Consider the following 18,790-nt stretch of genomic DNA (forward strand, 5'->3'; position numbering starts at 1 on the left):
TCAGTTTACAGTTTTGACAGTAAATTATACATTGATTTGTTCTTTTTTACTTATAAAAATTATAAAATTTACAGCATTTTATTGTGAAAATTACATAAAATGTCTGGTATGAGCATTTTTTTTTTTTTTACAGTTTTTCCCTGTATAGAGTACGGGAACTTACTGTTAACCTATTTACAATTTTTTTTCAGCAGCGTTTTTACATTTTACCATTAAAATTACATTCGTTTTTTTTACTGACACCTGAAAGCAATGAATCAGGTTCCCAATGTCATGAAATCAATACAAGTCATTAAAAGATCTTCAAGGCCCAAGGTGAACCCAACTAAAAATGACACAATCAATCATTTAAACATAACCGTCTCCATAGTGTACTACTTGCAGTTTGCAGATAAGGTGCAGTCAGATGGGATCTTTGGGATCTGTAAGATTTTTAAATGGTTTTTAATGAAAGAAGTCTCTGTTGGACTAGGCTTGTCTTCAGTGGAGTGATAAACTGATAAAAAATAAACTAGGTGTATATGTGTGACCGTTCTCAAAGAAGCTGGTGCAAATTATGACACCTAGTCTCAGGCCAAGAACACGGCTAGAATTCATTTACACTTTTAAGGTAACACTTGTATGAAACAAAACAGGCATAGAGGAAAAGATACCTTAAAGAGATGATAGAATGAATTTATCATATTCATTCTAATTACAGTCCATTTACATTCATCATGCTATTACAGCATTAAGTATAGAAATAAACACATAGGTTTTACATAAGCCTCTTTAAGCCACAGTCATATTAATTAGAATGCTTGAAAAACACAGTGAACACTAAAATATAAACATTTGAGTCATAGTCACAGATTGCGCTTAGTCCTCGCATCTTCGCCGCACTGCTGTTCTGTTTTCTCTTGTAGTGAACAACAGTAGCTATATCAAATATGACATATGGCATCTTTCCGCTTTGGTATTAACCACAAATGGTGTTCATTCCAATGGTTTTCACAACAGTGTTAATATCACTCATTTACATAATTATGGACACACACAAATACAATATACTAATACACGTTTCATGAAAACATTTGTGCAATTGCGCAATGCAATCTTGAGAAAAGATAAACAGCCAGTTTACTGATCACAGCTTGTTGCCTGATCTGAGAAAAAGGCTTAAACGACATTTCACAGACTCCAGTTCAAATATCAAAAATTATCCCACAGATTTTCCTGTTTGATGTTTAGACTAGATGTTTATTTTATGTGACTTTATTAGCATGAATTTGAGTAATTAAAATCTTTTAATTGCAAATTAAAGTTTGTAAACAAATGCTTTTCAAAGCAATATTTTCTTAACCCTTGTAGGTTCCTTCATCATTTTTGACGATTTAGTCCCTTGGAATTAGATTGACCCCAAACTTTTACAGAGCGGAAATATACATTTTTTTAATACGACAAACTAAATATCATTTTTTTTATTTACTTCTCATCTATGCATTTATGCTGTGTTTTTGTGGATATTTTGATTTTTTTTTTTTTTTACCTATTTACTGCACAATTACTTAGGCATGTCATAATTTGGCTTATGAAAAATTGATTTTTAATGAAAAAAATCACTTCAATGATGAACTTAATTCAATCTAAATTGTATTTGGACATTGCTCTATGTGTTAGGGATAGAACACTACCATCTAGAGGTTTGTGTAAAAACTTTAGGAATTATAGTGAAAGAAAAAAAAGTGCAATGACCACATATATCCAATAGAGGTCAATAGAGACTGTTTGTTTGTGCTTATGTGTGTGTGTGTGTGTGTGTGTGTGTGTGTGTGTGTGTGTGTGTGTGTGTGTGTGTGTGTATGAGATGAGATAGAAAGTTCGTTCCACTTTGTGGTTATGGTCATTTATTTACATGTAATTTTTTCAGATTTAGGCCAGTTTTGTTGATTTTATTTGCCAATTTCTACAGAAATGCCCTCTGTTGCAGTCACACACACGTGTGTTTGTGTGTGTGTATGAGATAGAAAGTTCGTTCCACTTTGTGTTTATGGTCAAGGACCAGACCTTTATGGAAATGTAGAACATTTCAGATTTATACTGAATTTATTTATTAATTTTGACAAATGAAATGAAAAAAAGTACTTTTTTTTTCATATTCCCATTCATTTTCAATGTGGGGTCAATCTGACCCCAATGGACTAAATCAGTGATTTTTTTTTTACGCACCTTTAGAACAACCAAATCAAGCCCAGATTTTTTTGAGCATGTTTAGATAGATTATTTAGGAGGATTCACCGAGTTTCATGTCCCTGAGATGAAGGGAACACTTTTTAAAAACGAAGCAAACTGTCAAATTGACCCCAAGGGCCGATTAATATGACTTCAACCTCTTTTAACGTTGTTCTCGTTTGCACTTTCCAGGAAAAAAAAAATAGTGCTTGTGAATTTTGAGCCCAAAATCCCTATTCCAAGTGTTTTCACAGAAATTGTCTGAAGAGATAAGTACTTTAGGACTGATTTGATCCACTTTTTCATTTCTCACTTTACATTAAAGATCTGTGGAGTCAGGTAATTGCACAAATAATCCATCTATTCATCCCAGGCTTGGTTTTTACCCACTCTGATAGGACTTTCTGGCTCCTCCATCTGAAAGACTTTTTGGTTTGTCACCCCTTTTATCCCAGATCCCACACTAGATCCTGTGTCATTGGAGCAGACCGAGTTATTACAAAGCCGCCCTGTTCTCCTGTGCTCCAACTCCAGGCATGTCCCGGAGTTCTTCAGATCGCCGTCATTGTAGACCCGGTTCCTCGCACCAAAATTCAAGGGATTGGAGTTGACTGCAGGATCCCTTACATCTCCTCTGGCTTTCTGTTGCATTCCGCTCCTCACTGATATTCCCTCACAGCAGCACGAATGCGTCCTGCACACCGCCTGAAAGCCCCTCTTGAAGTTCTCATTGTAGTACCCGTAGATGATGGGATTAACGCTAGAGTTCGAGAAGGCCAACCAGTGAGCGAATGGGAACACGTAGCCACTCAGTAGCTCCAAGTCATCTTCGTTCAGACCTCCATAGTCCGTGAGGAGCATCAGGGTCCACAGAGGCAGCCAGGAGAGTGTGAATAACAGGGCCACGATGCTCAGCATCTTGATCACTTTGATCTTCTTTTGAGAAATGAGGGGCCGGCCTTCCTGCTGGGCTCCAGGGACCGGAGGGGAGGTGTGAGACTGTCCACCTTCGTGCTGATCGTTCCCAGAGATCACAGAGGTGGTGTAGAGCTTGATCCCGATACGTCCGTACATAAGCGTGATCAGGGTGAGGGGAATAAGGTAAATGTGTGCAAACAGGATGGTGGTGTAAACTTTTCTCATCTGTGGGTTGGCCCAGTTCTCAAAGCATGAGAAAAGTGGGTATGTGTGGTTGTAGTCGTTATTGTGGACCATGTAATGATGCTGCACTCTCTCCACAGTCAACGTCACAGCTGATGGACACATAATCACCACCGCAAGCACCCAGATCATCACTATGGTAACCTTGGCAACCAGTAGGGTGAGTTTAGGTTGAAAAGGGTATACGATGCAACGGAACCTGGAGGAGATTGGAACAGAGTTCTTTACAGCTGGAACAATCCTCTGACTTTTTCTATAATTATTTTCGTCCTCTTACATTATAAAGGCATTTTTCCACTTACTTCCCTTTTTATCGTATTTTATAATAAAACATAATGTCTTTATTTAAAGCAGTCATGAAATGGAAAATCAAAATGTCCTCAATATTTACATATATAAGGGGCTAGTCTGCAACAAAAGCATATTGCAAGTTCCATACCTCAAAACAAACTCCTCAGTTTAAAGGGGACTTATTATGGCACTTTTTACAAGATGTAATAGAAGTGCATGTAAGTTTTCGTGCATGTGTCATTACGTGCATTAAATGCAAATGAGCTGCTGCTCCCCACCCCGCTTTCCAGAAGAGGGCGGAGCCTGTACAACTTGTGCCTCTGATACTCTGCTAAAAACGAATCAAAACATCTGTTTGGTTTTGATGATAATTTCTATCGCGGTCATGCTCACGTTGCTTTGCAGTTCTTCGTCATCATTAAAGTTCATTATTTACATGCATTTAAACAGTCTAAACTTCTGATATATAGTTTTCTGAGCACAGACATCCGAAGCACGCATGCAGAAAGCTGGCTGTCAGACGGCGTCCTGTAAGTATTAAACTGATTTCTCTTACATGTTGCATTTAAACTGTCAAATACACACAAAGTTCACAAACACAGTTATGTCTGTGAACGTAAACAGCAGGGAAAGAAATCACGTGTATATTAGATCTGTGTATTAAAGCAACAGCTGGCAGCAACGTCATATACAGTAGGATACTGCTGTAGGCTATATGCTGTTAATATGAACCAAACAACAAAATAAAAACAGAAAATCACTCACTGATTAAATAACTTTAGTAGCTTTAATAAGAATACATTTCTTACTTGAATGCTGGTGTTTAGGGATGCACCAATACCATTTTTAATGGCCGAGTTGAGTACCGATACTTTTTTCTAGTACTCGCCGATACCTATACATTTATTAATTTCTCTCTCTCTCTCTCTCTTTTTTTTGTGATGTTGCAGTTTTCCAAGCACAACAGTGAGTGAACTAATGAATGTAGGACAGCTTCTTTATTATTACTCTAATGAAAAAAGTAATATTTTTATGTGCTTGTCACAAACTTAAAAAAATAACCTTCAAAGGGCATAATTACCAATATATATATATATATATATATATATATATATATATATATATATATATATATATATATATATATTGTTGTTATATAAAAATAAGTACAGTGGTTCAATATTAATATTATAAAGTGACGAGAATATTTTTGGTGCGCCAAAAAAAAATAAATAACGACTTATTTAGTGATGACCGATTTCAAAACACTGCTTCAGGAAGCATCGGAGCATAATGAATCAGTGTGTCGAATCATGATTCAGATCACGTGTCAAACTGCCAACAGCTGAAATCACGTGACTTTGGCACTCCAAACAGCAGATTCAATACACCGATTCATTTATGATCCGATGCTTCCTGAAGCAGTGTTTTGAAATCGGCCATCACTATATAAGTTGTTATTTTGTTTTTTTTGGCGCACCAAAAATATTCTCGTCGCTTTATAATATTAATATTTAACCACTGTACTCACATGAACCAATTTAAATATGTTTTTAGTACCTTTATGGGTCTTGAGAGAGGAAGTGTCATTGCTTCCTATGGAGGCCTCACGGAGCCATCAGATTTCAACTGAAATATCTTAATTTGTGTTCCGAAGATTAACGAAGGTCTTACTGGTGTGGAACGGCATGAGGTTAAGTAATAAATTACATTATTTTCATTTTTTGGGTGAACTAACCCTTTAAGCCATAACCGACTGTATTTACATGAGATACTCCACACAATGGACATTTTGACAACTATGTGTGCATGACTGACCATTCAGGCGCGAGGAGAACCGATCGCGCACTGTCTGAGAGAACTGGAATCACGCGCGAGAAAAAGAGAGCGCGTGCGAGAGGTCAGCGCTTCTGGTCTGTGTCATTGAGCGCGATTCCGCCTATCCCGCCTTCACTAATCGATAACGAATTGTGATTGAAAGCATGCAGTTCGCAATGTGTGTGTTGTCATCATTAATTTTGAAGTATTTCTACACCTCTGAGGCTGACATTGTTTCTGCTGCTGCGGCTGGTGTCTCTATGCACGGACAATTCTGTCAGTTACGTCACGTAAGGTATCGGTCTTTGGTATCGGGGGTATTTTTACGAGTACGAGTGCAAGTACATGAGCTTGGTATTGGGCCCGATACCGATACTAGTATCGGTATTGGTGCATCCCTACTGCTGTTCAATGCTCTGACGAAGAGATAAACATGGCAGACTGTGTACAGCTCACTCAGGGGAGGAGCTAAGTTTCTCGTCACCAGTCATGGGCGGGGCTTCCCCCTACTCTTAAGAAGGAAATCTGGGAAAGCTAATTTGGCAAGACTGATTATGATTTATGGGGATTATAAAAAAAAGGAATGGGTGAAAATTTTTACCATTATAGGCTGGTTGTTTACACACACTATGAACACACATCTGTGTTCAAACACCTTATAAAAGTGCATTTTGCATAATAGGTCCCCTTTAAAATATGAGTATTTGCTTTCCACCCTTCTGAAATGCCAGGGTTTGAAATTACCCCATTCGTGACATTACGATTTTTCTCTAAATGTCCCTTAATATGCTTGTGTAAATCAAAGAGGCATGCTCTTTACAACTCATGTCTGTCCATCAATCACAAGAGTGATACTGCTGTCAGTATATTATAATATTAGAAAAGCATGACTTAAGTTTAGTTTTAACGTGTCTGAGCGGATAAACAAGAATGTTTTCATTCGTCCCATTTCACAATGGACTCTTTTTTTAATTATTATCAATACGCGGCTGATTTTTCTAAATAGCTTGTATTGAAAGCTATGACAGTGCCATGTATTTTGCCCTCAGAGGCAACACCAGTACATTTATTTATAATCTTTAAGTGTGTTTGTAATGAATGTCAAAGCAGCATTTAACACTGTTAGGTGTCCAAGTGAAACTGCTAGAGAACTACTAATCAAATCGGTACATACACAGATTAGCAATATTTTATTGAGTTGAATATTAATAAATTGTGTGAAGAAAGCGTAGTCAATATGAATATATGCTGGTGTAGTTTATGTTACTGTTGCTATTATAAACCCTTTACACATTGTATTGTCGTCATCATTTAAGAAAACAATACATACTGTATATAGATAAATACTCTGGCCATCTCAAACATCGAAACAGACGTCACACAGGCTGTATGTATACGTGCAATTAAGTTCGCCAATCACAGCAGTGGGCATTTATTGCATTTTTGAAAGAAAGTGAGGTGTTTTTGACAGAGTGAAAATTGTAATTTTTTACAAATATTGTAATGTTTTTGGTGCAAAAACTTCATAAACTAACCTCCAGAAACATAATATAAAAACTGAAAATGGATTTCATGACCCCTTTAAACAATTTATCTCAATATATCAGAGAAGTGTTAAAAATAACATTGTCTTACACTCAGAGAAGATTTGATGTTGTAAATTCAAACTTTTCCTACTTGCAATAAAACACTGAAATACTTACTGGGTGAATCTCACAAAGTCAGAGTCACATTTTGGCCAAAAATCAAATGAATATATATTCACATATATGAAAAATATTTGAATGTCTTTATTTCATTTCAAATATATATAATTTATTAGCTTTATAATTAAAATGATTATCTTTCTTTTGAATTTTAAAATATTCTTGACAAGTTTCATCAGATTCAACTAAGTGATGACCACTGACCTGTCTACTGCAATGGCCACCAGTGTGAACACAGAGGCAGAGACAGACATGCCCTGCACCAGACCACTCATCTTACAGACTGTGTTTGTGAATGGCCAACCTTGGAGGAAAAGAAAAAAATATGTAATGGTTGACAAAGTAAATTGGACTTTACACAACCCCCTCATCACTCACACACACACACACACACACACACACACACACACACACACACACACACACACACACACACACACACACACACAGAAAGCGATCGAGCTATATAAAGATTGCTGAAAGCAGTGTGTGACAGACAGAGTAAAAGATTCTTTTCAATTTATCAGCAGGTTTGTCTGCTGTATGCTGCGAATGTTATATAAGAGAAGTTAAAGAAATTTCTCAACCATTATTTGTACACAAGATACTTGCAAAGAGTTGTAGATGTAGAGCTCATTTTATCTCAACAGGGCCCCCTTCAAACATGGGGAAAAAAGGTTCAGTTGCCCACCCCCTGTTGCTGCCCCTGCCTTACAATGCTGATTTTCCTAACATTAACTGGGGTGAGCTGCTTAGAGTTTTTTTTTACAATCACTTTGTTACTATTTGCAATTCACACATTACATTTCAAATGAGTATCTATTCATTTCCTTACAATGATCTAACTATCAGTTGATACAACTGCTCAAAATGATAAGTAATTGTTGCATTACTTAATGCATAGTTGTATGGAAACAGACAAACAATCTTCCATGTTTACTGTAAATCATGAAATTTTCAAGATAACGAGATTCATTGTCACCAATTAGCATGGAGCATGAACCAATTAGACTACAATATCCATGGATGTAGTCAAATATTTTATCATGCTTCAGATACAACTTGTAGCCCATTTCAGTTCAGGACAAGTCAGAGAAGACAGAACCATCAACCAGAGTTGATGACAATGTAGAAGTACAGTAATCACTCCTGTTTTGTTTCTTACAGTACAAGCAAGCAAGTTGAGGAACACTGCATTTGATGTTTTACAGTACTGTCTTTTCTTTTCTATTTCATAGCTAATTATTTTTGCTTTGATTCAAATTGTGATTGTGCTGTAGTGTTTTGCATCAATATATTACAAACTTTGTTCAATGATTCCACTGTGTCTGTAGTATTCTCTCTACTACTGCAGTACTTTTACAGAGATGTATTTACTGTACATGTAGTATCATAATGAAATTCTGTATCACCTATTTTGTTCTACAATATTTAATGATTGTACGAACAATGACACAGTGAAACTATCGGTTGCTTGTGTGTGGGTGATCTATAGTTATGTTTCAATGGTATTTCACAGTAAATTTGTGTTTTCAACCAATGATTGTGCAAGTGCAAGATTTCTTTAAAGATGTGAATGCACAATGCAATGTTTTGAACATTAGACAGCCTGTGTTACAAGTGATAACCGTTTTGAGTTTTGTGTCTAGAGTTTTGAAAAATGACATCAAGGTTCTGAAAATAGTAGCAAAGTGATTGTAAAAAACTGTAAATCACTAGTCTTATAAGCCAGTCATCCATTTTTTTTCTTTTAGACTGTTCATAACTTTTTAAGTCAGTTACATAAAAACGTCCATTGGCCTAATTTGATACTAAAAGGTAAGACTGATTGCCCCTTTATTAATTGCTAGTGGGTCATACTAGATCTTAAGACATTGTCTTAAGACACTGAATGAATGAATGAATGAATGAATGAATGAATGAATGAATGAATGACTCACTGGGCATGATTCAAACTAAGCATTAGCACATTTATAAATGGTTAAACACATAATAATATTACTCTGGAGTAGACATGAGCAGGTTATTCTCATACATTTTATACCCAGCAGCAATGCAATTTTTTGAAAGGTGAGAAATATGAAGCAAGAAAAAACAAGTGGAACAATATAAATAAATGTATTCAAAACTATGCAATCACTGATGCATATCCCTATACACACTGACTGAGCAGGAGTAAACAAACAATCTAGCACTATTTAGATTTTTTTTTTTTCTCTAGAAAGATGTCTGTAAAGAACATTTGTATGATATTTATCTCTATGGTAAACTCAGGCATTGGGAAAGCAATTATTTTCCAATTGCATTCATCAGATGCTTTTATCCTAAGCAACGCTGCATTCAATGTATACATTTTCTAAGTTTCTGGGGCCAGTTGAATAAACTGCTAAGACTAGTCTTAAAAGTTAGTCATCACATTTTTTTTTTCTTTAAGACTGTTCATAACTGTTTTAAGTTACATAAAAATGGAGATTGGTCCGATTTCATACTAAAAAGTAAGACTGACTGCCCTTTGACTAACCGCTAGTTGGTCGTACAAGTACTTAAGACACAGTCTTAAAAGCTGAATTTTCAGCAACATTATTTGAGTCTTTATTGTAACATGATTTTTCAAAAATCATTCTAATATGCTGATTTGTTGCTCAAGAAACATTTCCTATTATTACCAATGTTGAAAACAGTTGTGCTGCTTAATATTTTTGCGTTTATTTTAAATATATTTTTTAAATATAACATTGTACAGGTGAAAGTCATAACTGTATTATAAAAATATACTGCACAATTTTTTTTAAATGTTTGAATCTCCTAAATTCTGTCAAAAAATATCAGAAAATTGTTCTTAAATTTTAGTGAAACAAGTGAGATGTGAAACAAGTTCCTGGGTCAAAATAATGAAGTGCACATATTATTAATAAAAACAGTAATAAAATAATAGTAATAAAAAGTAATAATTCTGCATAAAAATACAGTCTAATGTGTAGTTTATTTTAAAGATGTTTTATTTTCTGTACACACAAATAAACACCTTATGTGCAAATATGAGTGAAAGAAACCCAATGCGTTATAATCTTAGAGCACCTTTACTTCCTGAGGCAGTACTAATGTACTGTTTTACAATATCCAGGGCACCAGTTTTGTACAATACGAAATTCTTGTGCATTCATGAAATGAAAATGCTTGAAAGCATTATTTTTATATCCAATGTAAGAAGGGACCATCTTTAAAGCAACTATGCAGAGTCACGAACAAAAAGATGCAGCTTTTAGTTGTCTAGAAGAGCACACAGGATGGCTTTATGTTTATAGAGGGTTGATGAAGGAGATGTGCAGTCATTATCGCAATAATCAAGCCTGACTCACTGATCAGGACCTTGTATTATACTGAAATATTTTGTGACAATGACTGTCTGGCTTTACATTATCTAGGTTTAAAAAGGGTTTAATTTGCCAGTGGTTCCCTCAAAATTTAAATGTAAAATAAGGTGGTAAACATAAGCTGATGATACTTTGACATTTTGTTCTACAATGTAAATTACACACACTTAAACTTTTTTTATCCAGTTGTTTTTTTTTAAACAAACATAACAGCTTTAAAATTCACATTTTCGATATAGTGTTTAATTTATGTTGAAGAAAACTTTGTCCAAGTATCATCAACTTGATGTTTACCACAGACCTTATTTTCCTCTTAATTTGAAAAACCCCATTATAAAAACACAGGGAAATCTTGAGCAAACCACTGGCAGATGGTCTTCGGGTTTTGAAGTCTATTATATGTCTACATAACAAATAAATAACTAATTGGGCATAAAATATCCATTTGAGTTTAATTTATTTTATCACTTTAATTGGAAAGACAAAATAAATAAGCGCAGCTATGTGGGTCATTATGTCATATAATTTCAGAAGGCATGTAATACATTTAATTCAGATATTCTAAACATATTCTAAACATATTCATATATTACTGTATGTAACAGCATGAGGGAGAATATAATAGTTGCCTCCAGAACACTCGCCTGTTGTGGCCAATATAATTGAGCAAAATCATATGACAGAACATAAATGTTTAAAATTCTGTTTAACAGGTTAAATAGAGTATTATCATCAGAAAGACATATTGGTACAAGAAAATGTTCTGTAAACTAAATTGGTTGTCTATAAAAGACAGAAGGAGGCGGATTAACTTTCCTCCACAATAAGCAAATTTATTTATTTATTTAGGCCTATTTATTTATTTATTTATCCTTTCAGCCCTTTCTGAGTCATGCAGAACTTAAAAGGCCAAAACCTACTGAAACTGGTGATTTTATTTACAATCAATCCAACTGCATTTAAAGGGGTCATGAACTGCATTGTTCCCTTTCAAAAGGGAACTCTACACTGCGTTTACCGCATATGGGGAACGTCACACAGCTTCTCCTCTGGTTTTAGCTAGAGTAGGTTTGAGTTAGTACTCTTTACTTCGGATAGATCTATGTCTAGTGTCGGCCTCTCGGGCCACCTGACATTGTTTGCTTGTTGAGCTTTGCTTTACTGAAATTTCCTCTTCTCTGGTTGAGTTCAGAAGTGAAGCCCAGGCAGATCTAAGCTTCGTGTGGCCTTGCAGGCCCACAGCTTAGTGGCTTAGGCTAGGACTAGGATTTAGGTGTTTTATTAATATGAATTCAGCCGTATGCCCATTTCCCCCTTGTTAATAGTGTAGATGCATGGTTAAATATAGCAGCTAAGGTAGTAGGCTGTCACTAGCCTCCCTGATGCAGTTGTCTCAGATGGTAGGCCCTTATGTTTGTCTAGATAAGTCTATGCTATGTTGCTTAGGCCCCACTTTTCTAGAACTTCATTCATGTTGAATTTGTCTTTCCCCTGAGCCCCTTGAATTAGCATTCAAGTTTGAGGTTACGGTGTTAGCTTGATTTAGCTCCCGTTCTCTAGGGCTCAGTACAGATGTGTTTTCTGTTTGGTGAGAGCATTTATCCTTGTCAGGATAGTATGTATCAGAGTCCTGCAACGGGTCGGGTATCTGCGGGTACCCGCTTAAAAGTGGCTAAAACGGGTGGATTGTGACATTCCTAAAATTCACGGGCGGGGATGCGGGCGGATAATTAACTCCTTGCGGGCGGGTAGTAGCGCGGATGAAAAATATGCGCAATATTTGTATGTCTAAATTACCATTATACGCAACAATTTGACCCATCACGTCACCACCACTGCGACAGTGCGACTTTTGTTGATGCTTCTCGTAGCCTAGTTGGAGCGAGCGTTGCATCTCCATGTTTTCTGTGCTGATGCGGTCGTGATGAGTTCATGTAGGATAACATGTAAGGGTTGCGCTGCCAATAAAGCACCTAAAAGCTGTCACAAAGAACCGACAAAAAAGTAATGATTATGATTATGTAAAATATAGCAAGGAGACATGTTAATTGTTTATTAATAAACAAGTGTTTTCTGTGTCAGTGGCTGCAAAGATGAAGTTGAAGATGCTGACTCGCGATCTTCGCAGTAGTGAACGCGCCTGAGAGAAATGCACATTTCATTCGGATTACATAAGCAGAGCAGTCTGTTTTCTTTCGTTTTGAATTGCTCCGTTTAAAAGTAGACATTTCAATATAGATATATTCCTCAGGTCTGTGAGGCAAGTAGGCTACCTTATACGCTGAGTTTTAGTTTATTTATGATAGGAGCTCCAGTTCTCCCCGCCGCCTCCGTGTCGTGATCATCTATTGTATGCTATATTTACTTCTTATTTATTAAATACAGGCAATTGGTTGATGAAATATTGATTAAAATTAAGATACAATTAATACAAAACGAAATTAACTTTAAAGAATTTTAAGAATTTTTTAAAAGTTAAGAACTTTAACTTTTAAAAAATAAAGCACTTTAATTGGAGTGATTTTAGCATGTGTGATTTATCGCGGGCACGGGTCGGGTAACGGGCCAAATATTAACGGGTCTGGGCGGGTGCGGATTTAATTTTGATATTATCACGGGTGACGGGTCGGATCTGGTGTTGAACTTTGCGGGTACGGGCGGGGGCGGGTCTCCAAAAATGGACCCGTGCGGGACTCTGGTATGTATGAATAACAAAGCATTATGTTTGCTTTGGGTTCTAGCTTTGCCCTACACATGTGTGAGCTTTACTCCTTGCTGCCACAGGTTAGCACCTGTTCTTATGAGTAGTAGGCTTGTGTTTATCCTCTGTTAAGAGCATGTTGACTATTTTGTACTCCCCTTGCTTTAGGGTTATTGGTGTTTTACTGAGTGCATGACCTGATGGATTGCATAACTCAGGTTGAGTGGTAGGGAACCTCACTTTCAGTTTGTTTTTTTTAGCTCCCTTTAGAGTTGATCACTGCCACAACAGCTTATTGTGTCTGTGGAGTTGAAGGCAGTATGTTGTTGGTAGATGTTCATGAGTTTTGCTCACTTAGCAATGCCACAGGTTTATGCTCGTGTCTGTCTGATGTAGTAGGCCACTTCAGGCCTCCTTCAGACCATGGTAGCATGTTGTTGTGTCCCCTTTCTGTTAGGGCTAGTGTGTTTAGGTACATTGCCTGTTGGAATGTGTAGACTTAAGCTCAGGTTGAGTTAAGCTAGTTAACCTACAACTGTTTGTTGGGTTTAAGAGCTGGTTCCCTTTGAGCTTGGTCCCCTATATAAACCGCTAGCTGACACCACGTGTTTGTTGAAGTTGCATGCCCCGCATGGACCTCCTTCAGTTTGCATGTTGGCACAGTTCTGTGCTGGTTTTTGCTATCACTGCCACTGGCTACGCCCGTTTCTGCTAAAGAGCAGGCCTAGTTTGGGGAGTTACATGTTTGTGGGTTCTTGCTTTCAGCAAGCTAGCTGTTCGAGGTGTGAGTTTACTCCTCTCATTTGTAGGGTTAAGAGCACTCAGCTGAGTCCTGCTCTCCTGGATGCCTGTCTCTATGCTCGGGTTTGAGTTGCTTACTGCCTCTTTGCAGTCACTTTTACTCAATGTCTTCTCTGAAGAATGCATTGTTGAGGCTCTGTGTTCAGACAGGTCGCTGGCCAGAGACTAGGTTGTTGTCAGTGTAATTTGGGGTGACTATGTCCCCCTTCTAGTGACTGGCTGGGGTTCCTTTTGGATCCCTGGCTACATTCCCTTAAAGGGACCCTCTTTCCCCAGAAGATTTGGTCCCAGAAGCCTTGGAGTGGCCTTGGTAGGCCTTCTGCGGAAGGCCTCTTTGAGGCTTATAGCTTGGGCTGTTGGCCGTAGGGAATGCTGTCACTGACAGCCTTTGTGTGACCCAAGGGTGAGCTGCTCTGGCGTTTCTTGTAAAACTGCTATTTACGTTTGTCTATCCATTTGTGGCATGCACTCCCCTCAAGCATGGTGGCGTGGGTATATCGTTCCCCATATGCGGTAAACACAGTGTAGTGTTCCCTTTAGAAAAGGGAACGTCTCAGATTACGTATGTAACCATGGTTCCCTGAGAACAGGGAACGAGACACTGCGTTCCTTGCCATGCTCCGGGGCTGCCTCCTGAACAGTCCATTCAGACGTTAAGATACTGACTGGTTATCTAGGCGCTCCTTATATACTTTCGGTTCACGCTATGACAACGTCATAGGCTGTCACCGGCCAATAGGATTGGAAAGATTTGATGACTTATATGTCAAAAGCTCAAGAAAAATTTGATTTCTCAGTTCATCACCCCTTTAACTCTTATGTGATCAAAGAAAAACATTGATGAGAATATACTACTTGATGTTGCTGATTTGCCTCAATTAATTTATGGTTATATTAGCAAGAAATTAAGTTTTATTAAATTTGTTACTTTTATTAATATTTACTATAATTGCTTCAAAAACAAAGTTTACTTAATTAAAATATGCTAATGTAACGTGATTCTTCAATCTTTATTTCACTGCATTTAATCCACTTAAATTCAAATTAAAAATGAATTTAAATTAATTAAATTTAACTTGATCCATTTGTGTTTTAGTAATTTTGTTAGTAATTTTATGTGCTTTTATCATTTTTTATTAGTTTTTGTTTTATAATATTTTTATTTAGCTGTAATTTACACAGAAAGCGTGTCCAATCTGAGGAGGGGGGAGGGGGGAGGGGGGAGACTCTGGAGGAAGAAGATGAGCAGGCAGAGGAAGACACCACTGAGATGACGACCAGAGAGGAGATTATGGTGAAAGGAGCCATGATGGAAACAGGAGAGACCAGAGCATAGACGGGAGGAGCAAGAGGATGATCCAGAGCCATAACATGAAGGATCATGGTGGAGCCTTGGTAGATGGGCCAGGCAGAACCAGGGAGATGACTGACTGAGGTGGAGATGGAGGAGGTTAAGGCCAAGGTAGAGCCGAGGGTGGAACCATAGGCCTGGAGGGCCACAGTGGAGCTGCAGGCAGGCGTGACTCGGATGGAGGCACGGGCTTGACAGACAGGGCGGAGACAGTGGGATGAGGACAATGGTGGAACCTGAGGGAAGGAGCCCAGAGGCAGATAGAGGCAGATCTGTGCAGCAGAGTGGAACAACTGGAGGAGCTGATCATAAACATACTCCACACAGCTCTAGGGAGTTAATAAAGGCCTTCAGAAGCAAAGCATTGGCTTGTGTGTAAAAAAAAAACATCCATATTTAACAAGTTATGAAGTAAAATATCTAGCTGTCGCCAGAGTGCCTTCCGTATTCAAATTACGAAAAAAATGGAACTGGCGAGGCGTCAGTTAAGCTTTTTCCATAAGTTGGATAGGAAAGGTGTAGGATGTAGCGTAAGCTTTTTGAACGGTGAGAGTTTTACACTTTCTTCGTAAGTAGAATACCTGAAGGGAATAACCAGCTGTGACTTGAAGCTGGGCTTGTCCAGCAACAATTTGGAGCTGGGCTTAACCAGCGACAACTTGGAACTGGGCTTCTCCAGCAGTGAATTGGAACTGGGCTTAACCAGCGACGACTTGGAGCTGGGCTTCTCCAGTAATGACTTGGACGACTTGGAAATATCCATCGATGACTGAAATGATAAGGAACTGGCTGGGACCGGAGGTGAATGAAGAACAACTAAAGCCTTCTCATTCAGGTCATCATATAATACATTAACCCAGCTCTGTTTAAATACCTCAGCTGTAGGAGGGTGGGCGGGGCTTTAATTCAAGCCAACAAACTCCACTACAATGCCCTCGACGACTGAGTCTGTTGCCGGCATGTTGCTCTGCCTCAATCTTGGTGGCAGGCTCGGGCTCCAAGTCAATAAAACAGGACAAAGAGAGATCGTACAAACACAATCCACATAAAATTAATATGATACAATGCATTAAGAAGTACTGAGGACTTCAATACACAGAGGAAGGTAATCAACAGAACAGGTGTGTAAGTAATTAGAGACCACGAAAATGAATGAATGAACTAGAACAGACAATAAAGACTATGGGTGTGCCTCAATCAGCTCCGTAGTTCAGTAGTCAGGGCACTGATCAGGGTGTCAGCCATTTTAAGGACTGTCTCAATCACAGAATTCTTCCAGTGCCTGAATCGCGATACTTAAATCACGTGAGCCAACTCACTACACATAATGACACGTGATAGATGTTTTTAAAAATACAAACCATTATTATTTTTCAGCATAAACATACATCGCTAGACATGTAATGAACAAAATCTAGCTAACATTTATAATTTATTTACAGCATTAGGTATTTATCCTAATGTTTTTATATCCAATTTTTCTTTAATGCAAAATTGCTAGAAGTAAAAAACAATCTCAAAATTATTTTTATCTGTAGTTTGTATTCAAAAAATACAGTGAAAGTGACGTGAAGCCAAGTATGGTGTCCCATAGAATTTGTGCTCTGTATTTCACCCATCCAAGTGAAATGTTTCACACACACACATCAGCGAGTAGTGAACGCGTACAACGTGAACACAGATTAGCCATTTTTGCTGCTGTGCCCCGGGAGTGATTGGGGTTTAGGGGTCTTCACCTCAGTTGTGGGTAATGAGAGTGGAAGAGAGCGCTGTTCATTCACTCCTCCACCCACGTTTCCTGCTGGTACTAGGACGACCTTCAGGTCCGACTCTCTAACCATTAGGCCACCCTCAGTGGGCGGATCTTTAACTCAGTCACACACTCATTATTGCATAGTGATTTTACAGGTTTATGTATAATACCTTGGATCACCGGTTATCCAGCAAACACAAGGAATGACCATGTCTGCCAAATATTTCTCCTATTATTTATTAGAATTCGCTATTCATTTTGAAGCCATTATCCATGCCTTTTTAAACAAGGTATTCGACTTCGGGCGTGAGTGAGCAAGGACACGGAAACCAGCAAAGCAGGCAGCTTTTTATTCTACTGAGCCAAAGTCCAATAGCAAGAACAAACATAAGAACTGACATATATGCAGAAGCCAGTGAATGTCAGAATAGGTCAATGCTGTATGAGTATTAGCACCAGACTTAGAAATGTGCGATTGAGATACAAGCCTTCGTAATGCAGTGGATAAGAGCAAACTGGCCTCAGGGTTCACTGCAGTAATAAGAGAGACTTGCTCTGTGGAGAAATGCTCAAAAGGTGTGCTTTATACATTTAGCCATGAGCGGCGGAAAAGGTTTTTAGCTCAAGGCAAAAGACAGTTTTAGGTTTATTCTCTCTTTCTTTCGAGTGTTTGTGCCAGTGTAGTAGTGATTTGTTTTACCTGTAATGAGGTTATCCACCAGGGTTGTTGGGATACAGAAGACACCCACCAGGAGGTCACTAACGGCCAGGTTGAGGATGAAGAGGTTCGTGACCGTTCTCATCCGCCGGTTCTCCAGCACAATCAGACATACCAAGCCATTTCCCACCATACACAACAGGAAGATGAAGAGGTAGGCCACGGTCAGGGCGGCAGCCACGGCCAGAGAGTGCTGGTAGTATGGGTAGTAGGTGATACTGGTGTAGTTGGTGACATTACTGTTGTTTGCGTAAGCATTTGGGGGACTGCAGTTCAAACAGAGCATGGAAAGCTCCTGTGACATCTCCATTTCTGCTAGCTCATCCGCCATGCTGTCACAGAGTTCCTCTTCCTATGCTGGTTGCAGACAGCACCTGAGGATGAACACAAATTGCACACACACCACAGTAGAGCCAATTCAAATCAATAATGTCAAAACAGAAAAAAATGACTTTTCATTTTAAAATGCGTTCATGCAAAGAATTTGAGGACCAGAGAGTGTCAGGCTAATGGAATGTGCAGTCAGTTTCAACAGGAAAGCTGGATGAATCTGATGCATGCCTTATGAATGTTTTCAAATATCTTCAGATTGCTGTAAATTGACATCATTCTTTCTGAGAAGGACAAATAAACCCCCTTAATCCTCTATATTCTATATATAACCACTTGAGAAATGTATAAACATGTATCCAATTTTCCCATCTCATGACTTTCCTTAGGCTTTATTCTATGTATGTATTCTCTCTTTTGAACTATTTTGGTATTAATGTTCCAGAGTTGCAAATTTATAGTTAACTGAAATCACATGGGTAGCATGTTTGGTATCTACAGACTCCAACTTTCATTTCCTATTTGGTAATTTATGTTGCATGTTACTAACTCTGTGACACATTAGTATTATAAGA

General features: G+C 38.1%; 1 protein-coding gene across 1 annotated transcript; it reads right to left on the reverse strand.

Moving 5' to 3' along the window:
• Nucleotides 1-1,511: 1,511 nt before the first annotated feature.
• npffr1l2 (neuropeptide FF receptor 1 like 2) lies at nt 1,512-18,258 on the reverse strand. The gene is made up of 3 exons (XM_048188905.1): nt 17,868-18,258; nt 7,392-7,491; nt 1,512-3,571 (listed from the first exon to the last, which is right to left on the reverse strand). Exons 1-3 carry the CDS (start codon nt 18,214-18,216, stop codon nt 2,572-2,574), a joined length of 1,449 nt encoding a protein of 482 aa, XP_048044862.1. The 5' UTR covers nt 18,217-18,258; the 3' UTR covers nt 1,512-2,571.
• Nucleotides 18,259-18,790: the final 532 nt, after the last annotated feature.

Source organism: Megalobrama amblycephala, linkage group LG4 (assembly GCF_018812025.1).
Source record: "Megalobrama amblycephala isolate DHTTF-2021 linkage group LG4, ASM1881202v1, whole genome shotgun sequence".
Taxonomy (NCBI): Eukaryota; Metazoa; Chordata; class Actinopteri; order Cypriniformes; family Xenocyprididae; genus Megalobrama; species Megalobrama amblycephala.

What these genes read in the sequence shown, in the direction of transcription:
- npffr1l2 (XM_048188905.1), bottom strand. Translation starts at nt 18,216, where the DNA reads ATGGCGGATGAGCTAGCAGAAATGGAGATGTCACAGGAGCTTTCCATG. An exon ending in GGTGGATAACCTCATTACAG is followed by an intron (nt 7,492 to 17,867) that starts GTAAAACAAATC and finishes TTTTCCTCCAAG; the next exon opens with GTTGGCCATTCACAAACACA. An exon ending in GTGGCCATTGCAGTAGACAG is followed by an intron (nt 3,572 to 7,391) that starts GTCAGTGGTCAT and finishes AATCTCCTCCAG; the next exon opens with GTTCCGTTGCATCGTATACC.